This window comes from Halichoeres trimaculatus, unplaced genomic scaffold (assembly GCF_033239565.1).
Source record: "Halichoeres trimaculatus isolate MK-OKI-2021-1 unplaced genomic scaffold, fHalTri1.1 fHalTri1_scaffold_23, whole genome shotgun sequence".
In the NCBI taxonomy this organism is placed as follows: Eukaryota; Metazoa; Chordata; class Actinopteri; order Labriformes; family Labridae; genus Halichoeres; species Halichoeres trimaculatus.
The window spans coordinates 18049701-18076933 of record NW_027437201.1 but is presented as its reverse complement, the minus strand read 5'-3'; the positions used below and the strand labels follow the sequence as shown (position 1 = coordinate 18076933).

Below are 27233 nucleotides of genomic sequence, written 5' to 3'. Positions count from 1 at the left end.
ATCCCCTGATATCTCCAAGAACACAAGCTTTGTTATCTTGAGATAAAGAAAGATCTTTATCCGTCATGTCAGGAAAACTAGCTTTGCTTTCCTTGAATAAACAAAAAAACTAGAAGTTGAGAAAGAAAATAAAGCAAAACTAACCTTTTATCATGAGACATTGGGGTTGTTAATGGCATGTCTGCCTCAAGAATCCGTGTTTAAGCAACTCTGAGACGTTTTTGTAAAGTTTTAAAGCTTAAAACGTTTCAGTTAAATGTTTCTAAAACTTGAGCAAACTTGTGTCCGGTTCACTTCCTCGACATTTTGTGCAAAGTGCAAACAGGAACCTGCTGACGCTGTCATTGGACAGCAGTGCATCATAGGCGGGTGGTTAAGTACACTTTCTGTACTCTAATTGGTTATCATGGTGGTAGGGGCGGGTTATAGGTTGTACCAGCTGTGCTGTGATTGGACCTGGGTTGATAGTGGGAAGTGCCCGTACGCCGGTGTCTCCCTGGCTGCGCAAGACGCCATTTTGGAGTGACAGTGAAAGATAACGGAAAGATCGAGAAGCTGTCTTTCTAAAGGTAAAAATCCACACAAGTACGATATTTTGTCGCCTTTGAATACCACGTTGTGTGATTTAATCTTAGCTCTGCGGGACAGGATCATTTTCTGCGGTGTAAAAGCTTACGTCACTGTGTTCACAGCTACTGTGACGCGGCATTTAGCTAACGGTTGGTCTGCTCACTAACGGAGCTCCTGCTTCGGACGGTAGAAATCTGTCACCGATAGTTTTGTTAAATACCGCACTGAAACTTTACCAACCACTCGCTTACATTAACAGTTTGTTGATTACGTGTCGCGAAAATTACCGAAACAGCTTTGTTTGTTCTAATCGTCAATTGTTGGTCTGTCGACCGCTAGCACAAGCTAACGCAAGCTACTAAGGCTAACTAGCTGAAGCATCCGCCCTAAGTAAAGATAGCTGTAATCTGCCTCGAGTAGTAAAAACCGGCGAACTCTCCCGAACAACCAGCTTTCCGCACTATCCTTCTTTCTCAACACGGTGAGCTCTCTTACAGTATATTTCGTCATCTCGAAGTAAACTACAAATGTTAGCCATATCCTCGGCCTTTCCGCTAAGGTCGAGATGTTGTTAGCGTCTTGTGACGGCTCACCCATACAGTAACATTATCCCTGCAGTCAGAGCACGGGGATAGCGTTTGCCAGCTGGAACAGGCCTTCCTTATCGGCTGATCGGTTAGCCTTTCAGTTTATCCGGGTTAACAACGGAGCTGCCACTGGATACACTATTGTAGAATGCTGATACAGATGTACCAATAGAGAAAAACAGGGCCCGTGCTGATCTCGATGGCTAAAATAATACTACCAAATCTGATGCTGTTGTTTATTCACCGTGTGTATTTAAGCCGTTAATAACTCTTCCATTTGGGACAAAGAGTGAATCATGACTCATTTAAATAACGACTGTAAACATTTGTACGTCTTCGGGGGTTTTATTGCACTATCTTCGAGTGAGATTGAATTTTCTTACCGAATTGTGACTGAAACTTCATCGTTGAGAAAGATCCCTTTAGCTGCTCCGTGTGGCTATTCTGTTTTTATATTATACAAAGGTCAAACACAATTAAGATAACACAGATAGAACAAACAATGGAGAAACCATCCGAACCCAAACATTGCCAGCAATCTCACTTATTTATTTCGCATATTCCAATTAGCACTATTGCAAAACTTGCTAACAAAATCCATATTCTCATCAGCTTAGATTGACTTTTATAGTCGTTTATCATCATGGATCTCTAGCCACAACCTAAACCTGCTCAAATGTATTTGGACAACCAGCTACAACCAAGAACAACCTGTTCAACAACATGTCCTTACAGTAGTTTTCTTATTTAATAAGGTTACCACTGCTTCTTTCTCCAGGAAATACTGTTTCACAATATTGGGACAAGCAAAAATGAAGGTGATTTTTTGGGTTTAACTGGGACAGCTTATAGCCAAATGTAACTTAAAAGGTTAACCATTAGCTAAACGCTCAAACTACATAAATTGTGTAGTGAAGGCAGTTTAATAGGTGTGGCACAGTGGGGTAATTTAAAGTGCAGGGCAATAAAACCAAATAAAAGACAAATACTTACAATAGGTTTTTAAATCATATCATTAAAATTAATTAGATTGATTTTAAAATTCTTTAAACAAAGCAGACGTGCTTTGTCACACATAATTATTAGACTTTAGTTTGAACAAAACTGAGCAGCAATTACAGGTTTGACTATGCAGCGAGTTTAAAGGCTCAGGTTTAGACCTAAGGGCAGTTAGAGGAATCTAGTTGCCTGTCACCTAAATGTTTAATCATCAGCTCAACACACAAACTATAAGTATTCTTTAACTAATGTATATACTGAAGCAGTCACCTAGACCACTCGGTTACAGTTTATATTTAATTTAAATATTTTTCTTAAATATTTTAGATCATTTAAAAGCATCAAAGAGGCAGCTGTGGAGTAAACACATTCACTTGTTGCTGGTTATTTTACTGATCTCTTCTCTTTCTCTATCTCACTAAAATAGAAACACTCCAAACATGACTCTGCTAACCCTGTTCCTCTCTCTACTCTTACAGCTTCGTCACCATGGGGAATGTATTTGCAAGCTTATTCAAGGGCCTGTTTGGCAAAAAAGAGATGAGGATCCTCATGGTCGGACTTGATGCTGCTGGAAAAACTACCATCCTATATAAACTGAAACTTGGAGAGATAGTCACCACCATTCCCACCATTGGTAATGATTTCAGCCTATCACTCATAACTTCTGCTTTCTGATCTGCTCTCAGTGTGGTGTGTATGCAGCTTGTTGCATTTGTAGCTATTATTCATGTGTCATGGACTGGATGTAGTCTTGTTAATGTTTACCACACACCATAACCTCACTCTCAGTAAAGATGAAAATAATAAGCCATAAGCCATTTAAAAATCAATATGGGACCAAAATAACTTTTCTTTCGAGGGCAGTATCTAAATTGCAAAAGTTGCTGTTTTGTAATAGATGGTTTGCGTAAATTAGTGACTCAGTTCTCTTTAGTGTGCAAGTTCCACATACATGTATGACGTAGACATGTCAGTTTTCATTTGTCATATACCATAACTTGATATGTTTCTCTTTTCATCCAAATTTTGTGTTGAATCTTTAATGTTGTATGTTGTTTAGCACTATACGCTTCATTAAAATCCTCTAAAGTTGATTTTTTTTAAATCAGCCACAAAGATTGAATGTTTATGAGAGTCTTTTACAGTCAGATACTCTTGGAAGAATTTTTGTAGTGGACATGTTTGATACCTTATAGGGATGGGTATCAAATTAGGTACTTTTATAGGTACTGACTGAATTCTGTCCAAAGTACCAGGTACCGATTCATGGAAAATCAAAAGGTACCATGTTCAGGTACCTAAATGCATCCTTGTGACTTTGAGGGACTGGAAGAGTAGGTAATTTTCCATGCTGGCCATGAACACAGCATTTTAAGGTTTTATATTGAAGAATAAATATGTGAAGTTAAAGAAATTTGAGATTTTATTACAACTCACTTTTATTAAATTGACATTTTTTACCACATGAACACAAAAAAGTACGAGGCATCGGTACTGTATCTGTTCAATTGTGAAAGGTACCCATCCCTAATACCCAATCGTCCCAAACTCTGTGAACTCCAGGTTTACATAAACTTGACTGAATATGATTTGTTTGATTTGTTTTTTAATGTCTGTCAGGTTGACTCAGTGTTCAAAACTTGAATTTTCAATCAGCCGGTGACTCATCCATGTTTCTCTCTTCCTTCCAGGTTTTAACGTTGAAACTGTAGAATACAAGAACATCAGCTTCACAGTGTGGGATGTGGGCGGTCAGGACAAGATCAGGCCGCTGTGGCGCCACTACTTCCAGAACACTCAAGGTGAGCGGGCCGGGTTGTGACAGTCGGCTTTACTGACGATATGTGTCCTCACTAGTGCATACACGATGATCTTTAAGCTAGGCAACCCATGACTCATGCACTATTGTTCCACTCTCAAAGGAGGTATTGTGACTCTGCTGCTTCCTGAAATTGAGTTCATCATAATGTATGAAGCGACTGCAGGGCGGGGTTTAGTGGTGTAACCTGTAGGGATATTCTCAGCTTACAAAGATTTAACAGCCACCTAAATCTACCTGTTTCATGCCTCCTCCTCTTCCTGCGGGCAGCAGACAAACATCCAGCTGCAGCAGACATCACAGCCTCGTACTGAGCATCCAAGTGTGAAATTAAAGTGAGAATCTTTTTCAGTAGCAACATTTAGAAACAGAATCATTAATCAGAAGAATGCCTAGGAGTGTTCTAGAAACAAAACTTCTCACTTTCAGTCAGATTGGTTGTTTTTCCCCAGAATGCTAACACAAGAAAACAGCAAATATACACAGATTAACATGCTAACCAGAAAATATTCCAACCTGACAACTTTCTGTAGTCAGAGGATTTGAGAATACTCGATTGCTTCAGGAATAAAATGTCAGGGTTACTAAGGTGATTAAAGGGATAAGAAACAAAGAACTACTGAACACTTCACCATCTTTGTCTAATTATTCAATTAAAATTTTCTAAAAGGAAAATAGAACTCCACAGTTTATCTGCTTGTTTCTGCACATTCAATTATCCAAAATTAAACCTGTCCAAAGACCTTTGTCATCCTCTTTATTCTCCTACTTCACTTTGTGTCGCTTGTATTTTGAAAACTGTGGATCACAAATGTTAAAAACTTCCCCTGCAGTGTTTGTAGGTTTTAATCCATCAATGAGCTCGAAACAAGTTCTGCTGACAGATTTCAAAGACTGAACTCGTGCCATGAATCAGACTTTAAAATATACTGATATATGGTTGCAGTTAGTTTGAAGGCAGTAAAAAGAAAATATATGTCCAGCTAAGCAAGCTTCTGTTTCAACTGGTTCACTGCAGATTGCTCAAACTATTAAATGCAGAAAAACTTGTTGAACAGAACTGCTTCTTTCTCTCCTGTGTCTTCTTATTTACGGATTATTTTCTTCAAGGTTTGAAACCAGAAGGGAAACGTCTGATATTTGAACTAGCCTAATGCCAGTGTTGGTGACATCCCAAAGTAAACAGACTGAACATCATATCCCTACGTCATGTGATAACATTGTCACCATCTTTGGTTTGCTTCTCCTTAGACCTGCAGTAAACCATGCTCACATTTTAAGCTCATTTTAACCTAAGCTGTGTTGTACCTTGCACTGAATCTTTGCAACCTGAGCGGAGTACCTGTCTGTTGGCAGCTCATTTTATTTGAGGTGTATTAATTTGGACGTCTTCCATGTTAGAGGCACAGAGCTGCATTCATCCTTCACATGGCATGAATCTTAACGCTGTGGCTCCTGTCAGGTCAAAGAGACTTAATTTAGCAGTTGGAACAGTTTGTACAGATTTAATAATTGATCAAACAGAGTCACAGCTTTGATCTGGCAGAGGAGATGCTGCTCTGAAATGAGGAGAAACATCTCTACGTTTAAACTGAATTTTGGTAAACATCCTCACAGTGTTAGGTCCTGTAAGTTTGGTATTAACCGTGATGTTTCCCTCTGTGTGTCTGTGTGCAGGGCTTATCTTTGTGGTGGACAGCAACGACAGGGAGAGAGTGAACGAGGCCAGGGAGGAGCTGTCCAGAATGCTCGCTGAGGACGAACTTAGAGACGCTGTGCTGCTTGTTTTCGCAAATAAACAGGTGAGACCAGATTGCAGATTTCCTTCTATTGTTTTCCTTATCAGCGAGAGTTTCTGCTAGATTTGGTTTGTTGTCTGTTAAATACCAAGCCTGAATGACGACAGACCTGTTCCTCTCCCCTCAGGATCTCCCCAATGCTATGAACGCTGCAGAGATCACAGACAAGCTGGGCTTGCACGCCCTCCGTCAGCGCAGCTGGTACATCCAGGCCACCTGCGCCACCAGTGGGGACGGCCTGTACGAGGGCCTGGACTGGCTCTCCAACCAGCTGAAGAACCAGAAATGATCCATTCCACCAGTTTTGATTTTTGTTTGTTGTTTATTTTTTCTGTTTCAACACAACGGCAGCACCGGATCCAGGCCCCCTCGCTCCCATCTAACCCAAACCTCGACCCGAGCTCTTTCTTTCAAGAACTTCCTTCATTCCCTCCCTCCTGCTTTCTCCCCTCGTCAGTACTCTTTGGGGCTCTAGCCTGTGCTGCTTGTGTGTGCGTGTGTGGGCGTGCATGTGTGTGTATGAGTGCGAGTGTGCTCCTTGTGTGTTCAGCGAGTATGTGTGGGTGTGAAGGCGTCTCTGTGTATGTTGGCTGGGATTGGGAGTAACCCTGGCGTGCCTTTTACACACCTCCTGTGGAATCAGCAGTCTGGTTTTCAAGCCCCTCTCTCCATCCACCAAACTCAGCCTCTGCCCCACTCAGCCTGCCCCCACTCCAAGTCTTGCACGGCCCCCTTCTCCCCCACCCTTACTCTCCAGAGGAAGCATGGTTTTCATACGGCAAAGAAAGAGCAAGGGTGCAAGCTCTCCCCCCGCTCCATGTAGTGTTTATCTGTGATAAGTAGAAACTTTCACCTCATGTTGACTGAATGCTTAATGTTCATTTTAACCTCTTTTTGATTTTGAAACCTCAAACCCACCTGTAAGAGATTCAGTAAATTGCATCTTAACCTGTATCAGGTCGAAGCAAATCAAAAACTAGAAAAAAAAAGGACAAAAAAAAATCCAACGTCCATCCTTGATCGTTCTGGTGTCATCTGAAAATCATGCTGTTTGTTTTATTATTATTATATCGGACTATATCAGATTATTCTTAGCAATGGTTCTCCAGTGAACACTACCTTTGTCGCCCCACTAAGCCAGACCGTGAAGCACAAGGCAAGCCAACAATCTTTAAAATTAAATGTACTTTAAAATTTGAAACCTGCAAGTATATGCAACTCTTAAAATCTTTTTGGTGATGGATCTTTAATTCCCTGGATTAAATTTAAATCAGCCTTCAGTATAAAGAATCATTCTGACAGTGTTCCTCCTCCTAAATAAAATCAAGGTGTTCTGGCTTTCACAGACTTCAGACGGTTGACTGACACAGGTGTCCTGATACATACACGAGCTTCACATGTTATTCCTTTAAGAGATGTTACATGTGTGTATTTTTTTCTGTAACTAGTTTTAGCATTTCTATTTGTACTTTGAACCAAATGCATCCGAGCAGTACGACAAATCCTGAAGAGTAGTGTGTCCTCCAGGGCCTGTTTTTGATTTTGACAAACGGTTGGTAGTTTTTACTCTGAATAAGCATCAAAGCATTCAGCTGTTAAATCTTTTCTGGTTGGGATGAAGGATTGGCACCAAATATGAAAAAATGAAGGCTCTGTAACTGTGAATGGTGAGGAAAGCTAGTCCTAATGCCCGGGCTCTTACAGGCTCCTTTTACACATTACAGCCCTGCATACTTTTTGACTGAAAAGACCAACATGACAAGCACGCTCTCTGTTTTCAGTAGCTCGTCTGTGAGCTTAAGGACTTGGTGGTAGACCTGTTTTGGGGGAAAGGGTGTGCAGTTAACTGGTCACGTGATTCAGCAGGCGTTCTCAGTGTCGAACCGTGGGGGTAAAGCTGGCACTTCTGTCAAGAATGATTGTAAATCTGTAAGTTCCCCTGTAAACTGTTTCTGTGGGGATTTCCTGAACACATTAATAAACATGATTTGATCCAACAGCCCGTTCTTGGAAAGACTCTTATTTGTACTTTTGTCTGTGTGGCTTCAATGCTTTTTCTTCCTCCTTCTCTTAGCTTAGAGTTAAGAGTGCTTTGATAAAGCCACAAACTCAGGAGGTTAAAAAGACACAAACACAAGGTCACAGCACAACACAAAGGCAGCACTGACAGACCACTAGACCAAGAGGTTAGATGTTACAGTTAAAGAGAGAAGAGCGGTAAAGGAAATGAAACTGATAGAAGACAAAGAGGGTTTTTTATGTCAAAGACATGAAAGCTTTATTTTAGAAAATGAACGTTTAACAGGTGACAGAGCTTCAATAACCACATTTGTACCTTTTTAACCCCACAAACCATCCAGAGTTTTTATCTCAGCATGTCCTAAAAGCAGCATCCAGCTGTAAACTTAATAAAGCAGTTTACCTGCCTCATGAAGTCATGACCCATAGAAAGAGTTGTGTCTATACCCGGATGTGCGTTTCTGTCTCTCTGTGTGAGCTTCTCAGGTCTGTAAAAATTTAACTCTGGTGGATCCCGGGGTTAAAATTTACTCAGTGAGAGAATGCCAAACAGCTTCTCTTTCTTTCTTTCTTTCTTTCTTTCTTTCTTTCTTTCTTTCTTTCTTTCTTTCTTTCTTTCTTTCTTTCTTTCTCTTTCTTTTTCAATCAGCTTTATTGTCTGCACAAAGGCATAATTATCACAAGTGTATAAGTAAAACTATACTTGTAGCCAAAAGTTGATGGGAAAGGAAATAAAGATTTGAACAAAAGTTAACTTAATAGGGTCAAAGAAAATTGTGAAACAAAGGAAATGGGACATGGCATAACATGATTCTTTCCCCTGCTCTCCTTTTTCTTTCTCTGACTCCCCTTTTCTTATTCTGCTACCCTTTCTTTCTTTCTTTCTTTCTTTCTTTCTTTCTTTCTTTCTTTCTTTCTTTCTTTCTTTCTTTCTTTGATTTTCTGGCTTCTTTGCCTCTTCCCCTTTTATTTCCTCTTTGCTACTCTTTTTCTCCTGCTGTCCCCAATTGTTCAGATACAAACCACCAGGGGGAAACAAAGAGCCATCATTCTCTTGAAACCAGATTCAAACGTCCATGTTAAAGCTGATATTGGTTAAAGCTGCTCTCAAAAATAAATAATAACTACAAAAAAAAAAAAAAAAAAAAAAAAAAAAAGCCAAGTCTTTTTAGAACAGATATACAATTGTCTATCATGTTAATGAATCATAACTGTTTATTCTTGTTATCCAGTGTGTCAGTGATTGTGTAAAGAAAGAAAGAAAAAGGGGCTGCTTTAACACTAATGAGTTTGGATCATTATAATAACAGTGTATGAATATTTACAACCGAATTGATAAGTAATAAAAGCTAGATGAAAAATAAAAAGGCTTGGGAATAGTGTCTAAACCATATTGGAGTTAAAATTTAAGAATGAATTTACCAGATAAATAAACAAACATTGTATAGGAATAGGAATAAATCAGTAAAATATAAAAATAAAAAATATTAAAACTGTTAACCCAGCTACCGCTGATTTAAAAGGGGGCGTGGTCACGCTACACACCTGATGTTCTGACCCCGCCCCCTCCCTCCCGCTCCTCAGAAAACGCTTCTTTCACTGAGTAGTGGCACGGCATCTTGTTTTGTTTTCAATAACACAAAGTTTAGCATCACCTTTTGGACTAACACGATGTCTGACAGCTGAAACCTGCCGACTCTCCACAGAAAGTTTATAGGTAGGTCTGAATGTGTCTTAAATCCTGTTAAGCTGAACCCAACAGGTGCAGACTGACCTGAACCGCGAATTTAAAGCTGATTTTAAGGTACTAAGCTAGCCGAAGTTGGCCGAATTTGTTTTTATCACAGGGAACAACTTCCTTATGGTGTTTTGAAGTCATTTTTAACGTATCGACGACACAGGAGCTGTTTCTATCAGTTTCTGTTTGAGGTTTGGCGCTCTGCCTACACCTGTGTTTAGATTAGCTTAGATTGTAGCCTTAGAAAGCTGCCATCAGTCAGTTTGTAGATCTGGGTTTTACTACATTTTATTCAAAGTCACAAGAGACAGCGTGTGCCAGAGCAATAACTGTAATTTAACATTTCTGAAATCAAACTTTGAGGGCCTAAAGTGGGCTTGTGTTGCTTGTACTCCAGAGGGCAAACTGCACACAGGGTCAGTGCTAATGACTCTGTGGGGACCTAGTTGTCTGATAACAAGTGTTTTACAATGTCTCAGATGCTCAGCATACCCACAAGCTTTATTTGTTTGACCTGCTTTGTTTAGAAGAAGCATGTTGAGGAAATGTGGACCGATCAGCTCTGTAGAGATGAGGAAACTTGAGGCTGAAAGGCTGTTTTTATTAGTCTCATGCAGCTTTTCACTGATAAAATTTAAAAAAAATTAAACAACTATATTAGACTCAGGTGTCAATATATGGTGTCTTTACTTGTTTAGTTGCTTTTAAATGACAGATGTGTAAAAATATGGCTCCATTGAGAGTTTAAATACTGTGTTGTTAGATTTATACCAGGACTCAACTATCAAAAAACTGACAGCACGTAAAAGAAACAGCCTTTCTGTACATTTTTTACAGTAATCGATCGCAAAAAGAAACACATTTGACAGCTATGATTTAAACAGAATACAGGTTGGATGTTTTGCAGCTTTTGTTCTCAGATGCACTCAAGCTTCACCTGTTTACACACCTTTATCTGCCGAGGGAAGATTGTAAACCACAAACTACTGCATGCAGAGTTTTTGTGTCTGTGACAGGTAACTTAAACACACCAGCTGCAAACTGTGTGTGTGATCAAAGCAGTGTGTGTGTGTGTGTTTGTGCTTCTGAACCTGCAGGCTGCCTCCTGTCCTCCTTACGCTGCATGTGCTGCATGAGCTACACGGCAATAACAGGACAACAAACCCTGTCTCCTGGAGACTGTCAGGAGAAAGCATGTGAGGGTTATTTTGAAACAGGGCTGGGTGATTGAGTTGAAATTAATATCACATGATCGATTTAAGACAAGTCTCCAACAACAGTTTTTAAGAAGACAAACAGCTTAGTGATTTCATGCCTTCATCTCAGAAAAGTTATTCTTTAATAACTTGTTTTTATCAGACAGTTGAGCTCAGATCTGCATGTTCCCTTCAGGATTAATTGTCCTTTTCGGGATCAACAAATTTTCTCTTGGCTCGTTTTTTGGAGGTATTTTTTGTCTTGTATTGTGGGAACAGTGGGAATAACATGCTGCAATGAGACTTGCATGCTCACTGAGCCATACATGCACTCTGAAAGTAGGGATGGGTACCTTTCACATTTGAAACGATACGGTACCGATGCCCGGTACCTGGCAATAGGTACTGGTACTCAACGGTACCAAGTTTCGGTACTTTTTTGGGTTTATGTGGTGAAAAATATCTATTTTTTCAATAATGAAATATAAAAAAAATTCAATTTAACAAATTTATTCTTCAATATATAACCTTGTAATGCTGTGTTCATGTCCAGCATGGAAAATCACCTACTCTTCCAATCCCTCACAGTCACAAGGATGCATTTAGGTACCTAAACATACTACCTTTTGGTTTTAAATGAATCGATGCTGTGTAGTTTTGACAGAATTCGGTTGGTAGCTATAAGATTACCTAATTCGGTACCCATCCCTATCTGAAAGTAAAAATTTAGCTCTACCAAATGCCTGCAAACGTATTTTCTTTTTATACTCATTTCTTGTCAAATTATTAGTCCAGATCTGATTATTAGAAAACAGAATAATGATTTTCTGGTGTTGTTATGGAATGCAGCGTCTCTAAGAGTAGCCATACTCTGCTGTTTTCAGTGTCGAGTGCTAGTTAGTTAATGTTTACAGACTCGTAAACAGTGGCGGCAATAAATGTTGATGTAATTTCACCAATGTCCTCCACTGGTCTCTGCTGAGATGGTATAAAGCCTAAAAATGAATATCCACTGGTTATCTGATGAGTAAACGGTCAGTAAAGCAGTATATGGTTTTATATCTCCTGATATGGCAGACAGGAACGTTTCTAATTATTGAAAATCCCCCTGTTCAGTTTGTTTCTCCTGATGTGACATGAGTCATTGTGCACATGGAACAAAACAAGCAGACAGACAATGAGTTTCACTCTGAGTCTTTTATTGGTGATGTTTTTCTCTCTGCAGGTGATTTTCTATGGCAGCGTTTTTTTTTCTTCCTTTATTGCAGCAGCGTGAGCCAATATAAACACCCAGAGCGGTGCGTTCGTGACAGCTGCAGTCACCGTCTTGATGGATAACACCACGTTACACACATTCACATACAGCGCTACAAGAAAACAACATGCTGCAGTCATATTTTCCTCTCTCAAAATAGACTAATCATGGCCCGGAGCCAGAGGAATATACAAACCTGAATTTCCACACACACTTCAAGTCAACACCTTCTCCCTATGCGTGTGTGTTGAATATTATTCTTCGAATTCATACAAACAGCATCCAGACAACATCCTTGTCTTGGATTTAAAGATATTAATGTGGTGACTTTCAGGAAGAAGTGTGTGATGATGATTCTGCTGTAAGATAAAAGAAATGCTTTGAATCCTGTGGTGAGGACACTCCTACACTCCGTCTCCTGTGTCCAGATAAAAGCTGCTCGTAGTTTGCATGTGGATTTCACTAAAGAGCTCCCGGCTTTCTGCCACAACCTGACCTCTGCCCTCTTCCTCCTCCTCTGCAGGTGTCATGATGGAGGTGGCCGGTCCCTGGACGGAAGTGTTCGAGGCCTCAGAGAGGACGGAGAAGCCGGGACGAGCGGACTCGCTGTTAGGAAGCTCTACTCTCACTCTGGCCCCTTTGGTGACCGAGTCTCCGTCCGTCCGCCGCTCCCAGCCCATCCTCATCACCTCAAACAGGTACTACCGCCACCGACACACGCATTACTCACGCAGAGTGGACATGAGTCAACAGACTCCTGAAAGAGGAGGCCGTATTGACTCATCTCACGCATGACATGAGGCCGTGAGTCATGTGATGTGTAAAGTGATGGCTGGTTTCTGTTGTGGGAGACACTCCCCGCCTCAAAGACAAAGTCAGTGATTGCAGAGAGGGCTGGACGGTGTGTGCAGATACTCCACACACTGTGGTGTAGTTTCTTTATTTAAACACATCACCTGTGTTTGTTTTACCCTAAAGACAGAGCCAGCTGTGTTTTTATCCTCTCAGATATATCGCGCTAAACACACATGAATATCTGGAGCATCAGGGCGTGACATACTGCCCAATAATCCAGGACTGCTCTCTGAGTTACACCATGAAACTCAGTTTTTAGCTTCTGAAAAAGGAAGGCAACAAAAGCATCATCCAGAATCATATTTTATCTCAGAAATGAGATACTTTACTTCATAAGCTTGAATAAAATCCTCTCTTAACTTTTTCAGGACGAAAGGTGTCGAGTCATTCTCCTCCTCCGTTCCCTCCATACCAAACCCGTTCCCAGAGCTGTGCAGCCCCTCAAAGTCTCCAGTCCTCCTCGGCTCACTTCCTCCTTCCTCCAGTGACAAACATGTAAGTTTAGTAAGAAGCTGCTTTTCTTCTCTAAACCACCTTAAACATATTGATTGTTCATCCTTATCACACAAATTTTGAGAGGGGTCCAGCTGCAGACCTCCACTCTCAGCTAACTCTCTTGTAGGCTCCACTCTGAGACCACCTCTACTGTCAAGGGTCAGTGGATTTGAATATCTCTGGACTTAATTCAATAAAAATAAATTAAAAAATCACATATTATTGTTTTGTAACCCATTATTGACTGAAGTAGGCCATCTAGTGTCTTGAAGTGGTAATAGCAATAATTTGAGCTTAAGCCAGCATGTAAGTTATATTTTTTTTTCCTGTTGAAAAACATTTGTGTATTAGTATTTTGAAATTAATAGTTTTGAGTGACAGAGACAAACTGTGATATGTTTCTGTGATAAAAGCTGAAATTCTGGTTTAAAACCAAATTTATCAATATATGCTAACCGCTAGCATATAAATGCGATTTACCATACATGTTAGCATCAAGCTAACCCAAATTTTTCTATTCTTTCCATATTGCTTTTGTTATATTAGGAGATGTAAAACATGTTAAGTGTATTGAATAGGGATCTTCTGTGAGAGAGTAATGTACATTTCTGTATGTGTTCAGTTCTTTAGTAGTTCTTTAAGCGTGAATGCAGACCGATATCAGATTTTTTCGGTGGGAGTCCGTTTATTTGTGTTTTTGGTCAAGTAAAATGTGGCCCCGTCTGAGTGCAGAGGAAACAGGTAGAGGAGCAGGGAGGGGGTGTTTGGTGCGAGCGCTCTGGGCTTCTGCTGCACAAAAACACTGCTGTAGGGGTAATTTCTGCCCTAAACCTTGTGATAGGACCCAACTTGTTCCATCCCGGAGTATCACTTTAAGCGGAAAATCCTGAATTAGAGTTTTCTTGGGAAACTGTTTTCCATCTGCTAAGCTAAGATAGCTGGAATGTGAAACAAATGAGGAAATGAGAATGAGATTATTACACCAAATGGAGGTGCCCACCAATTCATGTTGTGTTATTAAAGAAATGCATTTCATACATTTTCTTTTCTTAATGCAGCACTATGAAGGAATCAAGTTAACCAAAGTAATCAAAACTTGACTGACTTTGAAAGCAGCTTTAATTTTTACATTTTTACTTCATATCCTGACGTCACTTCCCTCTGACAGTGGAGGGGTGGAGCCTCCAAGAGAGTTGGCTGAGGGTGGAGGTCTGCAGCTAGACTGTGTTGAAATTTCTCAGGATGTGCACGACAAATGCACCAAAGAAGCATATTTTGTCTGTCTAAGCATGGTTAACAGCAAGTACATCTCTCACTTTAAGATGCTCCAATGAAGAGATTTAGAATCTAGAATTAAAGCAGGACGAAAATTAGATCCATGTCAAAAAGATCAGTTTATCTGTCTTCAGTTTTTTTTAAATTCCTCCATCACTGAAAATAGTCCCCTAGTGAATGCTCTGTTTCCTCCTGATTAGGATCTGCTCTTTAAAAAATTTATTTGTGGTCTTTGTGGACCTCTCAAAAACCTGAAAGATAAAATTTATTGCAAAGAAATAGAGGAGTAAAAATCTGCAGCCTTATCCTCTGAAGTGTATTTGTCTCTGCTGTGTTAACCCCCTCACACCTGCTGATGTGTCTGAACTCGTCTGAGAGTGAACAGGTGCAGCTTTGTGTCCTGCTCACCTAGCTGCATGCTCACTATATATGATTGTGCACAGTCCTTCTGCATGTTTTCCTCCTCCCCCTCCTCCCCCTCCTCCTCCTTCTCGTCTTCTTCGTTTGCAGCTGTCTCATAAAACTGATGCTTTGAAAGCTCTTTTTTCTTCAATTGCACAAAATGAAAAGCAGCCGCTCTGTTCTTTCTAACCTGAGTGAGTCTCTGCTGTGGTCCCACACTGTTCGCTCTCCAACTCAGGATTTACTCCTTAAAGAGGGGGATATTTCCCTCAACCTCCCCCGGACCGGATATTGCACAGCACGGTCTAGGTCGAGGAATTTTCCTCCCCTGGGTTGATACTTAGTCATTATTTGTCTTGCCTGACACCGGCACTCGTCCAACCAGTCAGGCCTTGCTGATTGACAGCCGCAGGTTTCTGGTCGGGCAGGTTTGTTTTCTTTTTGCTCTGAGACATACGGTTGGATCCAGACACTGTGTCAGACAGCAGCACGCTCTGAGAAACATCCTGACCGCTGGATAACCTGAGAGCACACGGCAGCATCAGGGACACAGACAGAACACAGCACGCATCGCTGCTCCTTAAATCTCCTGTTTTTTTTTCATGCCAGATGCAGAAACGAAGGGCAGAGTGTCCAAAGAAGAGATGTTTCTTTATGAGGCAGCTTCTGACACGCAGAATGAGACGTGAAAGCTGTGCTATTACCTGTGAGGGAATGTTCAGACACTGGAAACAGAAATCATGCTCTCTGAGCGCTCACTTTGGACTCATGGTGGAAGGGTGAGGGGAGGAGGACATGCCCACCCAGTTATGTTGGAGTATATTTGGAAAAATAACTGCTGTAGTAAAACCAACAGCATAAATGTGACACATTATTTTGACCCTGCACCTCTTCAGGAGGAAGTTTCAGAGTATTTCTGTAGCATCTTTTTACCTTTTGCACTTAAAACCCTCAGAGCGTTTATCTTTGAATTATTACCTCCGCCAAGGAGGTCATGTTTTTTGAGAGAGTTTGTCTGTTTGTCTGTGAACAACATAACTCAAAAAGTAACACACAGATCTTGATGAAATTTTCAGGAAATGTTCAAAATAGGATAAGGCAGAAGTTATCAAATTTTGGAGGTGATCTGGATCACCGTTTGGATCCAGGATTTTTTTGAAAAGACTCTTTATTCATTGTGCGCTGTAAAAATAGAAATTTTATCAAGTGTTTTTGTCTTATTTTTAGTAGAAAATGTCTTTTAAGATTTAATATGAGCCACATTCACCTGACTAGTCCTGAAAAATGTCTTATTTCATATTGTTTAAAGACAAAAATGAGGCCTGAATTGCTTGTAACAAGTAAAAAAAAAAATCTGCCAGTGGAATAAGAAAAATTTACTAGAAAATTTGCTTGAAACTAGAATAATGTTTAAAAATGAGTAACTTTTCTCTTGTTGCATTGGCTGATTTTTTTCTCTTGGTTTAAGCAATTCATACTGTGGACTGTATATAGAGTGGACAGTGTGGCTCTGCCATTTACCATTGTAGGTTTTGAAGCCAAAATTCCCCCGTCACAGGCGCAGCCATTGAAGCAGTTGTGCAGCCAGAGTCTGCGCAGTAAAGACTGTGAGGGATTCTGGGAGAATCTGAGTGGAGCCGGGTGACAAAAATAATATATATTTTTTTCTTTCGAGAGTCTTATCACTTCTTGACTCTACCTCCCGACATATTTTACAGTCCCTGAAAAAAATACATGAGAACAGCAGCTATCGTTGAATGTGACGTAAAGTCTTGTTTTTAACCTCTTATAACTAATGAAAACAAAACTTTTCAGAAAAAAAGAGGACTTGAATACAAGACAGCCAAATGATATCTTTAAGCCACCACAACAATCAGACGTGAGAAGCATTTCTATGAGGAGTATTAATTTTTAAAAGTTTGACCACAGCCCATCTGGAATGACTGGGGAGATGGATTTTTTACCTATACTGCAGCCAGCCACCAAGGGGAGCAGTTTTCGTGGCGACCTCATTTCGAGCCGAGCAAAATGACGTCCATTTTTCTGGACTGGTCAGGTGGATTTGGCTTATTTTGAGTCTAGAAAAAACATTTTCTACTGAAATTAAGACAAAAACACTTGATAAGATTTCCATTTTTTTTCCCAGTGGATAGGGCAGTTTTCACCATATGTGTATATTACTCCACCATAAATGGTCGGATTGCTTTGCAAAACAATACAAGACAAGGTCACCATAATTTCTGACAGATGTAAAAGTACAATCCAGATCCTGGCAATATTCTGGATACTGAGATCAGGAATATGAAAAATGTACTGGGTCATCATAATTTTCAACACTGTCAGGAAACAAATTATCGTACAAACCTGCAACTAACACCAAATTGTAGCAGACAGTCTGCTGAAAGGAAGTATAACATTAAAGTCGGACTTAAGTGTTGGCTCTCTGACTGCTTTCTAGTTCTTGTATATTCCCACACTTTATATCCTGTTATTAAGTTTTTAATCCATTCCTTCCTTCTGTTTGTGCTCTACAGTTGATAAAAGTGTACGGAGAGGACAGCTACAGCCGCTCTGTGTGGGTTTCTCCTGGAGCCACAGCCAGAGAGGTGTGTCACCTCCTGGTGCAGACGGCTCACTGCAGCGATCAGGAGAACTGGGCTCTGCTCGAACTCTATCCAACCCTGGGCCTGGGTAACACTCATTCTCTTTCTCAAATATTCAAACCCTGATTTCTCTCCTCATCCCTCAGTGGAGCGAGGAGGAGGAGGCTAACTGTGAAACCTCCCTGAGGTGTTCTGAGTTTATCTCAGGTTGTTGGGGAACTTAAAAAACCACATGTGAAATCATTAATCACATCATGATTGATGTAATGGAATGTTTCAAAGCAGGCAAACTGTTTTGTGTCTCCTCAGAGCGATGTCTCGAGGACCACGAGGTCGTCCTGGAGGTTCAGGCCACCTGGTCCCTGAAAGGCGACACAAGATTCGTCTTCTGCAAAAACTACGCAAAGTACGAGTTCTTCAGGAAACCGATGGTACGAAGCCGCCACAGTAAAAACACTCACTCTGCAAACGTTCAACAGAGTAGATCTCCTTTTACGTAAGAGAGAGCACCCAGAGCAGACACGGAGGATTTATTGAACATGTCAGAACAGCAGAAACTGACAGCCTTGACGTCATGCTGCATTATGACCCGAGTGATTGACAGGTTGCGTGCCGATGCAGACGCTCTGACTTTGCGCCTCGGGTGTTTCATTACATCAGATTAGTCTGTCACCTGTGCTCGAAACAAAAGCGACACTTTGCTCAAAGAAACTGGTTTTGATGGAACTCCCACTGGTTTTCTTTTCAGTGAGCTCATACTGCCTCCAGGAGGCACAACAGAAAACCAGATTGGAGACACATAAGATCAAACTCTCGCTGTATCCAGCTCAAACAGGCTGAAAAATTACTTTACTTAAGGATCTTAATCATCCATTTCCTCCTCCTCCTCTTCCTCTCTCAGCTCTTCTTCCCAGAGTCCATGATCTCTGACAGCGCCGAAGTTGGCAAAGGGATGACATCATCACAGCTCATCCAGGTGAAATCAGGAGATCAGCAACACACAAACACACATGTCCCTGAACATATGAACCATAAATCCTCAGCAGACAGTTTTGCTCCAGGCTTCTTTTAAGGTCTGAGGATGCAGCGGTGTTAAAGTGTGCAGTATCAGATCAGGTGAAATAAAGCCGTGTTTGTGTTCCTCAGAATCTGCTGAAGTCTGGGACGTGTCCAGAGATTCAGGGTTTCCTTCACGTGAAAGAACCGAGCCGTAAAGCCTGGAAGAAGGTCTACTTCTTCCTCCGACGCTCTGGACTCTACTGCTCCACCAAAGGATCCTCCAAGGTCAGCAGAACTTCCTCACAAAGTGTAGAAAACTAAAACAAACCAAGACAGAAACGAGTAACCATGACGATCTCTCCACAGGAGCCTCGTCACCTGCAGTACGTGGCCGATCTGGACGAGCTGAACGTGTACACGGTGGTGAACAGTCGTAAACTGTACGGAGCGCCGACAGACTTCACCTTCTGCATAAAGGTGAGCTCTCCCCTGAGGCGTCCCCTCTCTAAGACACAATGACGCAGAAACCTGAGAGGATAGTTACAGAGCTGTGTCACCCTGGGGTCCCTCTGAGCTCCTAGCGTTCGTGTCATTCTTCGGATCGTGTAGTCGATGTTCTTCAGACGTAAGCAGCAGAAAGAGCACAGGATAATCTCTGATTTGAGTCTCTGTTCTGCAGCTTTCACAGTGATTTATGATCTCAGACTTTTTTATAACTCCAGGGAAAAAAACATCCAGTCATTTTCTGCAAAGTAGATTTATGTCACAGTCAATTTAAAGCATTATTTGGTGTTGTTACACCGTTCTGAATCCATTGAGTTCCAATTTGTTTGACATGTTGAGCCCTGAAATAATCAACGTGAGTAAATTATAAAATAATTCACCTCCCAAATCAGGGAAAGAGAGCAAAACTAAGTTGTGCCAGAGTGGAAAGATGTTTTAATCTCCTGTATGGATGTGCACCATGTGGTCTTTGGATTGAGTCTCAGTCCTGATTTGATCTGAGGCATCCCAATGTCCTCTGTCAAAAAAAAAAAATCTTAAAATCCCAGAATTAAAGATAAGCTCTGTAATTCAAGCTCTAATAGCGATTCCTTTGCTTTCTGGGCAGCCTCTAGTGGACACTCAAGGAACTGCAGTTTTCCAATCCTGCAACAGCTGTACACTGCAATAAACTGAAATTTTATCAAGTGATTTTGTCTTATTTTAAGAGAAAATGCCTTTTTATGCTCGATATGAGCCAGATTCAGCTTATCAGTCCAGAAAAATGTCTTGTTTCAGGTTATTTAAAGAAAAAAATGAGATCTGAATTGCTTATAAGAAGTGCAAAATATCTGCCAATGCAACAAGAGAAAAATTTGCTCAAAACAAGAACAGTGTTTTATTACAAGTAACTTGTTTCAGGGTTGTTTTATTGACAGATTTTTTTTAACTTACAAGCAATTCAGATCTCATTTTTCTCTTTAAACAACTCGAAACAAGACATTTTTCTATACTGGTCAGTTGAATGTTGCTCCTATTAAGTTTGAAAAGACATTTTCTACTGGACATAAGACAAAATCAGCTGAAAAGATTCCATTTTTTTTGCAGTGTATTTCTTTTACTGAAGGTTGTTGCACGACATTGAGCAAACTGTTAAAGAAGTAGATAAAATAGACTTTAAAGACTTTAAATCTGCAGTATTGGTGGTGTTAAAAGCATCTAGATCAAGGGTCTGCAACCTGTGGCTCTGGAGCCTCATGCAGCTCTGAATCCTTTGCAATGGCTCCTTGACGCTTTAAAAATGTGATTAAAATAAAAGATTTTTGTTTTTCTTACAGAGGGTATTGATGATTAAAGACAGTGACACTAAAAAAAAAAAAAAAACATGTTAACATTTTGTTGAACTAAATATGCATCACCTCTTGCAATAAAGCTTTGAATTTTTTGAGATTTTTGAAAATTTTTTGAATTTCAATTTTTTTTTTTTTTTTACTTTTTTGAAATTTAGGGAAAAAAAATCAATTTTTTAAATTTTAGCAAATTTCATTTTTCTGATTTTTTTTTTGCAAATTATTTAAGTTCCACATTAAAAAAAATGCAAATTTTAGATTTTTTTTTTTACAGTTTTTGAAAACTTTTTGAAATATAATGCAATTTATTAACATTTTGAAAATTTTGCAAATCAATGAAATTACTTATTTTTCATTTTTTTTTTATATTTGCAAAATTACTGAAAATAAAAAACTAAGACACCACATGTTCAATTTTATAAACACAAGATTTTTACTATGTTTGGAATTTTATACACTTTTTTGTCTTCGCTGTGAAAATAAAGTAGATAATGTGGCTCCCTGACCCCTGATTTAGATGCAGATGTTATCAACTTCCTGGTAAGCTGATCTGGTTTTTCGTCCAGTGTCAACCTTTTCTTTTCGTGTTGTTTGATCTTCAGCCGTCCAGAAACCCAGTGCGTGCCCAGGACCTGAAGATTCTTTGTGCCGAGAGCGAACAGACAAGAACGTGTTGGACGTCTGCTTTCAGACTCTTCAAGGTTGATAAAACAATCTTCCTTTATGTCTTTTTGTTTAAGTTAAAAAAGTTGTTTAAACTTTTGTGTGTGTTTTGTCAATGTGTGTGTGTTCAGTATGGAAAGCAGCTCCAATGTAACTACCAGCTGTCAAAGTCGGCTCCTCGCTGCCTCGAAGGACCCAAACTCTCCGACAGCAAGGTCAGACGTCATCATGTGGTGTCAGCTCGACTCTATGTTGTTGAATAAATTAATCAAATTGTTCTTATACACATCAGACCGGCTGTAACATCCATTTTACATGTTTTGGATTTGTTTCTGTGCAGTCAAAGTCTGAAGCCAGCCTGGTGGCCATGGACTTCTCTGGGAAGGCGGGCGGGCGGGTCATTCAGAACCCGACAGAAGCCCAGAGCGCTGAAATGGAGGAGGGACAAGCCTGGAGGGTGAGGAGAGGGGATTAAAGGGGGGACAGCGAGGATAAGAAAGGGAAACAGAGGGAACATTAATTAACCTAAAAGATAATTTCTTTACTTCAAAGGAGCTCATGAAAACCTGGAGAACTCACGATGTGCTGAAACAAATTCAATTAAGTTCAAGTGGGTTTATTGGTACGAGAGTTCTCACAAGGAAGTAACAGGAAAGACTATTTTTAATATTCCCAGACATTACATGAGGCAAAGCACTGCAAAAAAATTGATCTTATCAAGTGTTTTTGTCTTATTTTTAAGAGAAAATGTCTTTTTAGGCTTAATATGAGCCACATTCAACTGATCAGTTCAGAAAAATGTCTTATTTCAAGTTATTTAAAGACAAAAACTGGGGTCAGAATTACTTACTCTGCCAATGGTACAATAAAATTTGCCCCAAAATTTGCTTAAAACAAGAATACTATCTTCATACAAGTAACTGTTTTCTTGTTCCATTGGTGATTGTAGCTCATATTAAGTCTAAAAAGACATTTTCTACTGAAAATAAGACAAAAACACTTGATAAGATTTCAGTTTTTTGCAGCGAGGAAGACTTTATTACCCTGAGAATAATGGACAAATGATCCAAAAAGTGGTTAAGAAACACAAAACACAACATTTTGGGGAGTTAAACAAAAAAACGAAACAGACTCAAAACAACACAACACATGAATCAAGATTTTTAAAGCTTATTTTTTATATGAAACTCATGAAATACAGGATGAAACCCTGCTCATATCTTTGGTGTTTGACCTTTCTCTGTTCGCTGTCCTGTCACTGATGCAGAGGAGAGAAGCCCTGAGGTGCAGCCTTCCCAACCTGAGCTCTGCAGCCAGACCTTCCTGTAAGTCTTAAAGCAAAGAGAGACTTTATCCAGGTCACCTGTGTTTGCTTTTGCTCTGCGTTTGATGCTCCTGCACTCTTTTTGCAGCTATTCACAAGTCCCAGCCGTGGTTTCATGGAGGTGTGTCCAGGAAGGAGGCACAGAGGCTGATAGAGAAGCAGGGCTTGGTGGACGGGTGAGTGGAGGAAAGGACACCAGCTGATCCAGTGATGTCTCTCTCAGTCCGACTGCGCTCACTTGTCCAAAATTTAAGATCCAGACTCAAACAGATCGACTGAAATGAGGCATAAAATGGCATCAGGCTGCTGATGATTTATACAAGCTGATGACTTCTCTCTGCTGGCATATCAAATCTTTTCTGCAGTGACTCACCAGAGATTCATCGCTCAATCTCACGCTTCTAAGCTGATACCAACAGTCTGACACAGAGACTAACGGAGCGACAGTGTCACACACAGTGACACGCGATGGCTCTGCGACATGTCTGTTATCACACAGCGCGCAGCAGCCCCGAAGCCGACATGAGAGACGTGCTTTTCAAATCCAAGACGGCCGCAATCCCATGTTGTGTTTGTTAGGGAACAATAGAAACGCTGAATGGTTGAGCTGTGGTGTGAAAATGTATGTAAAGAAGATTAAATTTGAACTGTTTGTGTTTTGTTTGTAGGATGTTTCTCATCAGAGAGAGCCAGCAGCATGCTCAGTGCTTCGTCCTGTCTCTGTGTTACAAACTGAAGACCAAACATTACCTGGTTATTCCTGTGAGTTACCTTCAGTTTCTCACTCCGACTGACCTTCATCTGGATCTCCTCTGAATGTGTTTTTCTGCCTCTGCAGTGTGAAGAAGGAGGCAGGAAGTACTTCACCATGGACGACGGCCTGACTCTCTTCATCGACCTCCTGCAGCTGGTCGAGTTTCATCAAATCAACAAAGGCATCCTCCCCGTCTGCCTCAAACACCCGTGTGTCTGCATAGCACTTTGAATCCTTATATAAAGCCTGTTTGTGACCTCTGCCCTGCTGGTCCAGGATCAGACACCCAGAGCCTTAATTCACCCCGGGCCCTCTGATTGCATTGATATCTATTAAGCGCAGATGATAAGGAGCAATTACTCGACTCTGTGCCGGAGCGGTTCAAAGGTGTGTGATAATGTTATCAGCGCTGGAAGACGTGGACTCCTGGGAAGCCAGATACGAAGCATATTGTCCGCCCCTCCTCTCTTTGGTTATTTTAATTATATTCTGACGACATGCGCAGCTCCACACAGAGATTTAGTTTTTATTCTTAATTAATGAGCCGGCCCCCGTGGAGATGACTTAATTAGCCGTGCTGGACAGACGTTTTAGCGCTTTGGGGAGCTGTTGATGTGCACTTTGATTCAGATTCACACGGCCATGAGTGCACTGTGATGAGGGGCAGCGGGAGGAAGTGTTTGATAGTGGCTTCAGCAGAAGAACTGATCAACTCTAGCCACCAGAGGGCGCTCTGAGTCAAAGCTAAATGTGTTATGTTAATGAAAAACACCCCAGGTTGCAATCATGTAGCATTTAAATCCTCATTTATGACTGTTAGTGTTTCAGTGCCTTAAAAACAATCTTGCATTTTCATTCCAGCTGTACTTCCTGTGAGACTCTTTGATTGTTGCACTATGATGGTAAAGGGGAATTTGTGATAATCCTGTGACGCATGAACATGTTTTATATGTGTGTATAAAAACTTATGCAAGTACAGAGAAAGAGAAGAGAATCTTAACCCAAAAAAACACATTTTATATTTGCATCATCTGCGAGGAGAGCAAGATGTGGTTAAAGCTCAGGGAAAAAGTACTAAAAGTATTAATAAGACTGTTTGATATGCTTGATTTAGACCTTTTTTTCCCTGTATGATGATAAAATCACTGCCAAAATCTGAGGTAGCTCTTCAAAATGATCCCCTATGAGTTTTTGTCATACATGTTGCCATTTTGCTTAAAATTTTTGCACTTACATGTAAAACTTCTCCGTTCAGATCTGGCAACAGTCCACGACCATGTGTAGACCCCTCTTTTCTCACATTTCTTTTAAAACAGACACAGTTTGTTCTTTTTATACATATACTTTTGTGCTCTTTACAGATTGTTTTATAAATGTTAAATAAATAATTGTGTATTGATTCGTACAAAATGATGTTTTTCTTATTCGAGATGAAAAGCATGTAAGAAGACGGACTGTTTCTGATCTCCCTGCCCGAGAATAGAAGCTCTGCAGCTCTGCCCCTGTTTAAATTGGACGATTATGAAACCATTATCAGCCCCAAACTCGTCTGAATTTAAAGAAACACTGGCCTGAGTCCTCGCAGCCTGATTGGTGGAGCCACATGAAAGTCCGCCTGGAGGTTTGTGAGGAGTCCTGGCAGTCTGAGCAGATCACACGTCCTCTGCTGCAGGAGCTAAACACCCCATCACTCCCCACTGACCCACTCTCCGTGTTAGTGTGTGTGTCGTTAAATACCAGTCTGCTCGGGTAAACCCCTTCCTCCCTGCGGAGCAGGTTTCCATGGAAACTAATTTTTTTGGCCTACATGGCCAGGTGAACCAAAGGGTAAATGAGAGACAGAGGGGATACGCTTTGGACAGGAGGGCTCTAAAGTGTGCAGCACGTTCCAGTGACGGCTGATTTAATTTGTCAGAGTTCAGAAAGAGAGGAAATCAGTGATCCACATGAGACCCTTCAATGTTCAGAGCGACAGAAATGTAAACGCCGGAAGAATATTTTATGGTTTTTATTACTTTGTAGGTTATTTTTCAGAGATGAGTCAAGTTTGTTTTTTTCTCCAGAGAGTCAGATATCTTTCATCTAAAGCATCTTGAAGTAAATAACTTTATTCTTTTACACTCAAGTGCTCAACTTAAATATAAATAATAGGTTCTGCATTTTCTTCTTAGGACACAATTTTGTTGCCACTCATCTCTTCCTAAATAATCTCAGAGAAAATTAGCAGGACTTTCGCTCACAAAATGTTAAAAAAAAGTTTTCAATTTATTTTTTATTAAAAGATGGAAAAATATATATATATTTAGACAATCATTGAGTCCATTGGGATTTTGTTTGGCAACCAGGGCATCACAAGTTCACGTCCCTGTATTAACCAACACTCACACTTTCTTGTTTGCAGCTGTAACTCTGTAAATTTCAATTGAACTAAAAAAAAGTGTATCTTATCTTACCTTGTCTTTTATTAACCTTTTGTATTATTGTTAATACATATTTTTTTTAAAACCATTAGCCCTAACATTCTTTGTGGAAATTTGTTGCTTGTTGTTCGACATTTTTGATAATTTAATTCTGATATCATATGGTCAGCATTCTGTTTATGTCCAAATGTCAATAAACTTGAAAAAAAAAAAAGTCTGAAAAGAGTTTGAAATAGCTCTAATGACGTAAACGAAGCTTTAAACGAAGCTCAAACAGTTTACAATAACTTTCACCTTTTTCACGTAGCTTTTGATTTATAGGTAATGATAAATATTAAAAAAGGTGAACCAAGAGCAAAAATGATGTGGCGTCGTGTCTTTTTTGCTAAAAGCAGTAGTGTTTTTGTTTTTCCTTTTAAATTACCTAACGGTGCCTGTCACGTGACACAATCCGGGACAGGTGCGTCAAGTGGAGGGACGTAAAAACAACAATGGATGGTTTCTGTAATAGTGTCATGCTTTTATTTGCTCACAAAGAGACGGAAAAGGGTGGAAAATGCTTGAAGAGCTTCAGTTTTATGCTTTGTTATAGTTTTATTTCTTTCCTTCCGGCGCTAACCGAGTGGAGGAATTAGCACGTTGCGGTGAGTAGAACTTCTGTAGCAGTTTGTTGTTAGCATTCAGTCTACCAAAACAAGCGAAACTCACTTAAAAAAATGAACGTAATCTTCTAGAGTGCTGCTTTGTGCATATTTCATAGTCAAATACAATTTATATATTTTTTTTTTTGTGAAAACAAAGTTGAGTCCACGGACCAATTTTTCTGAAATTGGTTGTTTTTTAAAATGATTTTAAAATTTACGTAAACTCGTTGAAAATAAAGACAGTCCTCGGACTAAAAACACCAAAAATTATTATTATTTTTTTAGAAACACTTGACCAAATAATAATACATAAATGCTTTGCTTGCCTAATTTTATCAATTAATTTATTTTGAATTTAAATGAAGCTTAACTGCTATTAAGTATTATGTACTCACTAAAAATAAAGACAATTAAGATAACAGCTCATTCAACTCTTAATGCAGCTTGTAGCAGCATTTCTGACATTTTTAATGTGATAATGATAAAATAATGAAGGCACAACTTTGGCCCAAAACATTTTAAGGTGTAAATATTTGGTGCATTGTAAAATGAAACCAAAAACTGTGCACTATGATTACTATGCTGAAGTAAGAATCAGGCCATGGGTGCTGTTGGACTCCTGTCTTTATGAGTTTTATCTGTGAGGCAGTGTTTTTGTTGATCGTGATGGTCCACAAAGAGAAGGGATGTCTGGGAGTGAAAAGAAAAGTGCACAAAAATCCTAGAGTGAATGTTTAAAAGCATGGAGGTGATTACAAAAGTGAGTTTAACCAGATGAAGTAAAAGAAGAGGGAAGAAGAAACTTTGAGACATGGTGGCAGCTCATGCATGGGAGTCAACAGCACTAAAACATACTTTGCAAACCCACACACACACACATGTTAACACAATATGTTAAATTGAACAACTTCGAGAGTTTAATAGTAAACAAATAAATAATAAATAACACATAAACACACAAAAGTACAGGAAATTGGTACCA

At 40.0% G+C, this 27233-nt stretch overlaps 2 protein-coding genes across 3 annotated transcripts; both read left to right on the top strand.

The window, feature by feature from the left end:
• Window positions 1–454: 454 nt before the first annotated feature.
• On the top strand, window positions 455–6991 carry arf2b (ARF GTPase 2b). 2 transcript variants are annotated; one of them, XM_074663072.1, is made up of 5 exons: window positions 455–569; window positions 2636–2793; window positions 3851–3961; window positions 5656–5780; window positions 5905–6991. In XM_074663072.1, exons 2-5 carry the CDS (start codon window positions 2646–2648, stop codon window positions 6064–6066), a joined length of 546 nt encoding a protein of 181 aa, XP_074519173.1. In that variant the 5' UTR covers window positions 455–569; window positions 2636–2645; the 3' UTR covers window positions 6067–6991. The 2 variants fall into 2 exon arrangements, with proteins under 2 accessions (XP_074519173.1, XP_074519174.1); XM_074663073.1 differs by lacking the exon at window positions 455–569 and adding an exon at window positions 712–1051.
• A 2370-nt stretch (window positions 6992–9361) lies between these two features.
• Window positions 9362–24736, top strand: grb7 (growth factor receptor bound protein 7). Its single transcript, XM_074663090.1, has 15 exons — window positions 9362–9513; window positions 12509–12683; window positions 13209–13335; window positions 17547–17703; window positions 17925–18046; window positions 18517–18591; window positions 18762–18899; window positions 18981–19091; window positions 21049–21147; window positions 21241–21324; window positions 21450–21566; window positions 22377–22434; window positions 22522–22609; window positions 23102–23195; window positions 23272–24736. Exons 2-15 carry the CDS (start codon window positions 12514–12516, stop codon window positions 23416–23418), a joined length of 1587 nt encoding a protein of 528 aa, XP_074519191.1. The 5' UTR covers window positions 9362–9513; window positions 12509–12513; the 3' UTR covers window positions 23419–24736.
• Window positions 24737–27233: the final 2497 nt, after the last annotated feature.